We start from the raw sequence: 9,689 nt of genomic DNA, 5'->3' as shown, positions 1-9,689 counted from the left end.
TGCTCATGCCTAGAGTACAATTGCCTGTCAGCAACTTATTTCGTGTGAAGCAGGGAATCTCAGATGACTAATTGGCTTGCAATGCCGAGAAGACAGCGAGATTACAGATTTGAGATGTGAAGATAGCAGCAGAGTTTGTTGTAGTAGATACCGTTACTTACCTTGAGGGAATGACGTTGAAGCTTGAGATCTAAGGTTGACTTTCTATACCAGTCGAGTGAGATTATGGGGAAAGCAACGATGTGTTGAACAGAAGAGTAGTCGAAACGAAACACTGGGAACACCAGACACTGCTGACCTTCTGAACAGATGAACAGAGGAAACAGCAGGGAGAGGGGGGTATGAGAACTTGGGTGGGTCAGAAGTAGAGAAACGAAGGAGGGAGGGAGTTCGGTGGGGTAAAAGGAGGGTCCCTCAGGGATGAGGTGTCGGCTTGAGTGTGGTTGGCGGCGGGCTGTGGTTCGGTGGTGGTGGAGCTCAGAGGTGCAGTGCAGCAAGCGCGGGGCAAAGAAGAAACGTACAGGGAGTTAGGTGCACCTGCTTGTTTCTCCCAGTCTCTTGGGGGGGGTGTGGAAGAGGGCCCAGTCAGCGGCCAGAAGTAAAACACATTTAGCCCCCACCATCCAGGTTTTTTGCACTCTCCATACAGTTTACAGTTACCTCAGCTCAATACACGATATGTGTCTACACATTTCGCTTCACTCTGATCAAAATGACTAGAATCACTCGCAGCGTCTATATAGCGTACAAGCACACACACACGAATTTAAGCGAAGGTTTTTTTTTTCTTCGAAAACCATGCCGGAAGCTTATTTTATCCCGCCTCTCTAACCTTGAATGACAGAGCGACTAGTAAGCCACTCTGATAGGGCCAGCATTTCCTAGATCAATCGATTCCCGATCTATCAAATCGGGGGCCCTTATTCGGTGTTCCACTGGAAGACAACAACGACAACAAGTTACAACCGTAGAGAGAAGTAGGTGGAGTAAAAACAGTCAATGAGATCTTCGTGGTTAGGCATATGTAAAAGCTCATAGGCTCACGAATTCTTTTTTTTTCTTTCTTTTCTTTCTTTCTCAATCTCTCGCTCTCAGTCTAGCGTCCCCTACATGACATTTCGCTAAAATCGTTGGACCACTGTCCAAGATTAAGATTCAGTCGGGGGAGGTCAGATAACAGCAAGAGCCTCCCCGCATCGGTCCGCGATATACCGGGGAATCGGGATGACGAGGGAAGCAGGCCGGCACGATGATTTACACGATTCCCGACAGAGCTTGGAGACACATAATTTTGACATTGCTCGGACCTTTAAGCGCACCACACACGCACGCACACGATCTCCCGTGATGATCACTTACTTAAATGGTTGCTGCGCGGATCCATTGATGAACCCTGAACTATGGGATGGGGTCTATCTTATGCAGCACACACATTAGCAATGACCATTACTGTCCGCGCAAGCACCACTCGTCTCACGAAATCTGTTTCCCTACGTGTAGACAGGACGTGTGCTGCTGCTGCTGCTGCTGCCAGTGCTGCCAGTGCTGTCGCTGATGCCCGTTATTTAGCCTTCAGGTTACATGCTATTTGCGGCCGCCGAGTAGGAGGTACATACATACCTACATGGTAGAAGCGGGGTTTTGATCGAGGTTATGGCACCAATTCAAATCATCCAACAGACGGACTGGCGGCTCTAGGATGGATAAACATCATCTTCAACGCGTCAAACGGCTACGGCTACACTCGATGGAAGTCTGAGTGGATCTCGAATTCGTTGACTGCAGCAGATAGACAGCGGAATATCTTCATAAGTGTATGTATGCGGTGACCCCATGTAAGGGCTAGCTGGGGTGACACGAGTCATCGATGCCCAAACCCGCTCTGATCCACGGCTATCAGAGCCTACCACCTACATGCATGTATTATGATGTACTCTACTCTATGGCATCATCGCGAGACTGATTTTCTTTACTCCAAACTACGAATTGCCTTTGCCCATGGTGGGTTAGGCACGGGCTTGCCCTACAAGAAAACTAAATGGCCGATGTGGATGGTTGACATTTCAGGATGCCATTTCACGATTACAATCCAATTCAGCATCTGTTTCCATGCACACGACGTCACCGGACATTGCTCTTTGCACGCGCAGTAATGTAAATTCCATCTGAACTTTGAATACAGTTTTTTTGTTTGAACCCCAGTGACTTTTCCAATAAAGAGAACCAAAAGACATTTCTGACGACACTCCAAAATCAGACTCTACGGGTTTTATATTATTTCACGCTTGATCGACACGGTCACGTGCTTACGTGGTGAAACTATATGGAAATGCGTGTGCAGTCTTGACTTACGTCTGTCTGTGAATGCATATTTCTCAACAAAGAATGCGATGGGTACGAGCCTATACCGTAACCCCAAGCCCTTACTATCTCTGAGAGACCGAGCCCCAGGTGCTTCAGGTCGTGGAATTAGGCAACTCAGCTAGCTGGTTTCCCTTCAGTCCCGTTCTCATGTCACTTTGCTACGCAAACACTGGTTTCACGTGTAGTGGATAGACTGACTGCGCATGAAACCGTATACTGGTTCGTTATGAGCTGACATATAGTAGATCAAACCTGTGGCTGTGTTAGTTAGATGTATGAGTACATGTGCCTTGGTGGGATGTAATTGCCCGGGGCAATCCACTCATTTACTAGATGACTGCTGGTTTACCGTTTCAAGTCATATCAAACTCACCCGTTCAACAAACAATGGATCTTGCCAGGCTTACATCAAATCTCGGTGAACATGATTCATCTACTAACTTGGATAATCTAGAGAGACAACGAACAGATATCTCAGGAACCCATGCCTAATTACTACCAGTAGGTGTGATCCTCGGCGGATATGGCTCATCTGCCAAGTTAACAATCTTGGGAGACAACGAACAGGTATCTCAGGTAACCACAGTAAGAGGAAACCATAGTAAGTTACTACCAGTAACTGTGAGCCTCAGGTAAAGACCCCTTGCATAACCACCGAGCCTAGGGCTCCTAGGGCCTCGCCTACCTCAGTCTGAACGAAATCTCATAGCAAACTATAGCTAACGAAGAACCTTACTGACTGAGTATTATATGGTTTCTCTGACATTGACTGATCGATTGATTACTTCATACTCGCATGCAGCCCGTAGGCTATAGCGGCGTACCATCCCCTCTAAGCAACCAGTGCAGGGTCTCACCTTATAGAGGCGTTAGCCTCAGGTGTGGAATACCCCAACCGACATCTAAGGCCAGCACCTTTGGTTTCTCTGACAGAAAACGCTGCACTTGGGCGAATAATCCACACTTAGGATCTTTTCTCCGCTTCTAGGCCACCATCCCACAGCGAGGATAATCTATATTTCAAAGATCACGAAGCTATCGTGTTCCAGCATAGTCAATGAGGCCCGCCAGCCAGTGCATCCCCTACCAATGGGCCATGACGACCCCGCTGAATCTTGTATCTAGGCAAGCCTAATACTAAGAGATTACACCACAGCTATACTCACACATTAATCAAGTCCTGAGAGCTCTTGGTAGTAACGACCTTCCAAAACCTCTCAGGACCTAGTTGACGCGCGAGTTAGCGCTACGGCACATAGCTGCAGCTCTTGCTCCGTGGCGAGAAATTCGCGTCATAGCACATAGCTCTTTGGCTAGAAGCTACAGATCTTGATGTTCTTCGACCTTTGAACACATTATTGCTCTTTCGAAACGTCTGTATGTGGTGTTTTTTCTCCCATGGCGTATACCGAGTGATATTTCATGATTAACTCTTACCGCTCCGGGGCCTTCCTTCGGTCAAGGGAAACGGTCTGCTTTATAGTCCCAAACTCGGTCAATAAAGCTGGATATATGAATACTTAGCAGTCTCTAATAACGAATCATTCTGGTGGGCAGTTCAAGGGCCTGTTTGTTATGCTGACTAATATAGCAGAGTCAATGATAAATTTTCGTCATATGTTATCACTCAGTGTGCATCACTAACTGCATTGTCCTACTTTATGGTTTTATGTACATGTAGTCCTATTAGCTGCTAAAATCCGTATCTGCCATGAGTACTTTAATCTACGTTAAGCTTGTCTGCTCGGTGGTCATTGTCATGAGGGCAGAGTAGATAGAGTTGTGGCTGTCCCTTGGTGATCTCAATATTTATAAATTGGTTAATTCCACCCGGGAAGCATCATATATATATACTCATGAGCTATCGATCTAGTTTGACGAAAACTCAATGTAATAACCATGTTACCATCTTACCAGCTAGAGTGCCTAGGTTGAGACCTCCCTGGGCCACATCCGAGATACTTTCAATGGGGCCCTAACTGGGCTAAACCTTTGGGCCGCTACTTCTAGAGTATACTCCCATTATTCAACGGGAGCTCGGCACTACTTATCCGTTTGAGACGCCTCATACCGTCGGCATGATATAGACTTGACCGAGAATCTGGTCTAAACTGTATCATCTATTTGGTTCATTAGTTAGGCCTGACCGCCCCGCGGGGTTGGGGGGGGGGGTGTACTTTCCTTGATTGGGGAGAAGGAATCGGTGAAACTACGAAAGTTAAGAAGACAGCAGAAGACTTATTTGATAGAGAGAATCGTATCTATATTTCTTTCCTTGTTTGATATTCTCCATATATTCCGTCTTCACTTTTGTTGCACCATACCTCAGTGAAGGCACTTAGCACACCGCTCAACATCGACCAATTGAGTACTCTCCCTATAGTATCCAAGATTTAGTGCCCAGTTCTTGTCCTGGGCCAATCGCTGACAGCATATATGGGACATAGAGTGACATAAACAGCTTCTAAACGCATAGTGTCATCTAAGCATACATAAAGTCTCCGGTATAGGGTAGAAATAAGAGAGAATCTCCTGTGAATCACAGGCCATTCACGAGTAGTTTTTATTTGGAGGCGAGGAGTTATCATGTATTTAGAGAAGCAATCGAATTGACTCATTGGTGGCAAGCTGTCTCTGGAGTAGCTCTAACGAACTGCATCTGCATGACTTGACACTGCACTGGAGGAAGCAGCTTCCTTTCTCGACCCGGCAGCACTTCCCGCCACTCAATTCCCCCCAACCCAAATCTAGAAACTGCAAAGCGGCGGCAACGGGACGGCTCTCCATGTTTGCGGTTTGCTTTTTGGTTGTTCATTTGGTGACCACTCGATTGCGAGCATGATCCTATGATCATGACTGATCATGATCAATGCACACCCGCCATCCATCTCCAGGGCTCCAGAGCAGCAGTACTCACCGCCCGGACGCCCGCCTCCTCCAGGGCCACCGCTGCACAGTAGATAACCCACCGAGTTGCCCCCCTTCTTCGACCCGCAGATTGCAGCAGGTATATATCCCAGCCAGCTCAGCTCTCGCTCTAATAGCGTGTGCGGCTCAAGCTCTGGTCCGGTACACACTCATCCGGGTAACCTCGTGTCTACGGATTCCTCTCTCACTCTCGTCCCACAACATCAACAGAATCACGGCCATCGATCAACCACCAACCAACCAACCAACCAACCAACCAACCAACCAACCAACGAACGTCCGCACATCGACCTCCACGGCGAGCAATTAAGCGTCCGTCCGCGAGGCAAACACCACCCACGATGTCGTTCCCGCAGTCCCCCTCCGTGCAGCAGTATCCCCAGAACGGGCAGCCCACACCCCAGCAGCAGCAGCAGCAGCAGCAGCAGCAACAGATGCAGATGCAATACCAGCAGCAGCAGCAGCAATCCCAGCAGCAGCAACAGCAGCAACAATCCCAACAACAGCAGCAGCAATCCCAGCAGCAAGCCTCCACCTCCATGCCCCCGCCCGCCTCCAAGCCCACCGACCCCACCGACCTCGCCGACGCCCTCACCTCCGCCGCATCGACCTCAAGGAAGAAGAAGCGCGCCTGACCGCCTCGACCACCACTACCACCTCCTCCAACGGCCCGGGCGGCCCCCTCCTCCTCCGACGAAGAGGCGCGCATCGCCCACCGCCGCCAGGCCGAGATCCGCACGGCCCACCTCGCAGACCCCTTCCTGACCCCCGAGATCCTGTCCAACCGCCTCTTCCGCAAGACGCGCGACGCAGCCTGCCAGCTCTTCACGCTCAACGCCGGCAACGGCGCCCTCGTCACCCACGGCCAGCAGGCCGACATCGCCGCCCTCCTCAGCCTCGCCGCGAAGGAGCGCATAAACCAGTTTGTCACGCGCGCAATCGTCCTCGCCCGCGCGCGCCGCCGCGCACAGAACGTGGTCTCGGGCGAGTGGGCCGACAGCGTCAAGGGCGCTGCTCTCGACCCCATCAAGGGGGCCATCCCGGACAGCGCTGTCTCCCCCGGGAACCCGTTAAAGCGCTCATTCAGCTTTGCGGCGTCGGTGGAGGGGGCGGCGGCCGCCGACGACGACGACGCCGACGACGACGCTCGCCAACGAGACGGCGAAGGCGCTGCGGGGGCTGCAGCAGCGCGAGTTCCACAAGGAGCAGGAGCGCATCGCGAAGAAGGCGAAGCGCGAGACGCCGGCCACGGCCGCGAGCACGCCGACCGTGGAGCCGACGACACCGTCGGCGGCGGGGGGCGCGGGGGGGGGCGGGGTCGTCGTCGTCGCAGGTGGAGCCGCCGTCGACGCCGACAATGTCGCTGAAGGAGTCGCGGAAGCACAATTGCGAGCAAGAAGGAGGAGGTCATGTCGCACAAGGCGGCCAACGCGCACGGCGAACATGATGATGGGCATGGCGGGTTTGGCGGGAAGCGGAAGGAAGAAGACGTATTCGTGGTGTCGGCTGCGGGGGGCGGGATCGGCGGTTGGTGGCAGGGCGGCGATGGCGCGGTGGGGGTGGGCGTGGCGACGCCGACTGACGCCGGGCGCGGTGGGGGGGGCTGGAGTATTGGACGGGGGGCAGAGGATTGGTGCGTGGAGGGATGATGGGAGCGGGGGCGGCGGCGTGCAGATTCGCGATTGGATTGCGCGTTGGAGGGGGATGGCAGGGGCGGGGGAAGGGGGTGGTGAAGGCGTATTTGAGGTGAAATGAATATCTGCTGCTTTCTTGCTTTCTTTCTTGCGCTGGTTTTTTTTAAAGCTGTGGCTTTGTTTTAATACTGTACTCTTACGATTGATATCTGTATCCATACTATACCTATACTGCTAACCCCGTACTATCTTGGCGCTAGCTTCCATGGCGCGGCATCATCATACATCCTCATCATCATCATCCGTATAGGCCATAGAGCGGGTGGATTGCCCATTTTTTTCAGCTTTTCTTTTTTTTTTTTTTTTTTCAACTGCCTTTTTTTTCTACGTCACTGGAGTACCGGAGGGATGCAATTTGCAATTTAGGGAATTTGTTCTTTTTTTTTTAGTTTTATTTTACTTGTCTGATCATTAAACAATAAATAATAAACAGTAAAGTGACTTTCTGGTACTTTACAATTGGGATTAATTCAGCAGCCATGTCGAGTTCCTGGGACGGGAGGCTACATGTAATGGTTTGGGGTTATACAATGAGTGAGAGCGCCGCGATTAAAAACTATATGGACTAACATTCTTACCAGCTCTGAATAGAGGCCTGGTTTTTTTTTTATGGGAAGGGTCCAGTTCCAGTGTCTTTTCGTGGAAAGTCGACGTTCCCCAACTACATGTATGTACCCGGTGCAGGGCCAATGATAAAAGGTTCGTTTTGTTGAAGAGACCGCCTTAAGTTCCACTACGCACCCCCACTAAAAAAAAACTAACAAGAAAGAATCCAATAACAGAGAGAGCAAGCTCCTCTAATCAAATTAAAGCTCGAACAGTCTTTCACAGCTAGCAAAATCCAATAACGGCTCTCATTTCTCTCACGCTAAAAGCCGGGTTACTCTGCTCGCTCCACCCCGCTCGTTCGAGCTAGGCTGTAATTGCTTATAGATTCCTTTTTTAGCCCGCAGTTTCAAGGTTGCGTGGTGTAGTTGGTTATCACACTTGCCTCACATTCAGTGTTTCGCAAGTGGTCCCCGTTCGAGCCCGGGCGCAATCAAAACTTTTTCATTCCTACCTCGTACCTAGTGTGGTCTAGGTACTTGGAGAGTTGAAGAGTTGAATCTCCGTCAAGCAAGCAAGCTGGTGGCGGTAAACCTTTTTTTTTTCTTGGTTCCGGATTTGAATAATAATCTGTTTAAAGCTTCATATTGACGACCCCAAAGCCCACTTCTGATCAATGATTGTCAACCCTAATCTGAGTTACTGTTTGAAAACAGGCCCGTCCAACCGTGGCAGCCCCACACTCTCTACCAGAGTATCGCGAAAGCACGTGACCCTAGCGATAGCGGTCTCTTTCCGCTTAGTCATTCCCCGTAGTCTCGTGGCTAGCTCAGTTATGCGGCTCTTCGCCGCGTCGCCAAATTCCTCACAAGCTCCCATCCACCACCGACCATCAGTACCAACCACTAACCAAAGCCAAACCGCACTCTTCAATCCCCAAGATGCTCCCCGACGAGACCGTCCCCGACGCCCTCCTCTCCAGCATCAATGCGCAGTACCCCTGCCGCGTGCCACAGCTACTACAACGACGTCCGCACTCATCAGGGTGATGTTTGTCCCCTCCCAGTACCTCCCGCGTGCCCTTCATTCATTCCCCCCCCACCCCCGCTGACCAAGAGGGAGCGAAAAAAAAAATAGGAAGACGACCCGAGCCCACCGTCAATAATCGTCCACGGCCTCGAGGCGACCGGCAAGTCGCTGATCGTGCGGGCGTTCCTGGAGGCCGCGGAGTGCCGCTTCGCATGGGTGCCGTGCAACGAGTGGGTGTTACGGCGCGGCACCTGACGCAGCGTGTTGCGGCGGCGGTGGGGGGCGGGGAGGAGGCCGGGAGGTGTGATGGGGTGGGCGCGCTGGCGGTTATGTTGGCGGCGATGTGGTTGGCGGTGGTGGTGGTGGTTGGTGGTGGGGGGAAGTATTTTCTGTATGGAGGCTGCTGCAATTGGTGGTGAGGAGGAGAGGTGAGAGGAGAAGTGCTGATGGGTGTGTGTGTGTGTGTGTATAGGTCTGGATAGGATTGATCAGCAGAGGGAATTGACGCCGACGTTCTGGCTGGGTTGGGGAGGTTGGGGGAGATGGTGAGTGGACTTCATTTATAGTCGCGGGTTTGGATGAGACGTGAGGTTGCTAACAGCAGTGTCCAGATCCCGAACCTGACCGTCATCTTCATCGTCTCCGTCTCCAAAGCACGCCTCCTAAGCTCCGCAGAGGTCCCGCATATCCACTTCACGCCCTACACAAAAGACGAGAGCATCAAAGTCCTCTCCAAGTACGTCCGGCGCATCACCAAGCTCCCCACCACCAAGCTCTCCTCCACCACCACCGCCCTCACCGGCAACCACCACCACCAGCGGCGAAGCCTCAGCCTCAGCCGAAACAGAAACCGAAGATGAAGAAGAAGACGAATACACCCCCGAGACCGCCGCCGAGGAGCTCTACGTGTGGGAGAAGTTCTGCGGCACCGTCTGGGACTCGCTGGCGAAAGCGCCCCGCCGCGACATTGTGGCAATTCCGCGACGCCGTGGAGTCCATGTGGGACCAGTTTGTGCAGCCCATCGCGCGCGGCCAGTATGGGACGAGGAAACTTCTCGCAGCTGTATCTGCTGCAGAAGGATGTTTCGGCGCGAGTCGAGTATTGTGACTTCGTGGTGCCGGTGCCGG

General features: G+C 51.9%; 2 protein-coding genes across 2 annotated transcripts; both read left to right on the top strand.

The window, feature by feature from the left end:
• Positions 1-5,633: 5,633 nt before the first annotated feature.
• On the top strand, positions 5,634-6,941 carry H6S33_009800 (uncharacterized protein; the record flags this gene model as incomplete). Its single annotated transcript, XM_044841247.1, has 3 exons — positions 5,634-5,919; positions 5,992-6,625; positions 6,662-6,941. 3 exons carry the CDS (start codon positions 5,634-5,636, stop codon positions 6,939-6,941), a joined length of 1,200 nt encoding a protein of 399 aa, XP_044687508.1.
• A 1,532-nt stretch (positions 6,942-8,473) lies between these two features.
• H6S33_009799 (uncharacterized protein) lies at positions 8,474-9,665 on the top strand (the record flags this gene model as incomplete). Its single annotated transcript, XM_044841237.1, has 4 exons — positions 8,474-8,561; positions 8,670-8,926; positions 9,173-9,297; positions 9,335-9,665. Coding segments are annotated over 4 exons (801 nt in total), but the record flags the coding sequence as incomplete, so codon positions are not given.
• Between the last annotated feature and the right edge of the window lie 24 nt (positions 9,666-9,689).

Source organism: Morchella sextelata, assembly GCF_020137385.1.
Source record: "Morchella sextelata strain SCLS chromosome Unknown scls_31, whole genome shotgun sequence".
In the NCBI taxonomy this organism is placed as follows: Eukaryota; Fungi; Ascomycota; class Pezizomycetes; order Pezizales; family Morchellaceae; genus Morchella; species Morchella sextelata.
The sequence above is the reverse complement of the archived record's forward strand: the minus strand, read 5'-3'. Positions and strand labels throughout refer to the sequence as shown.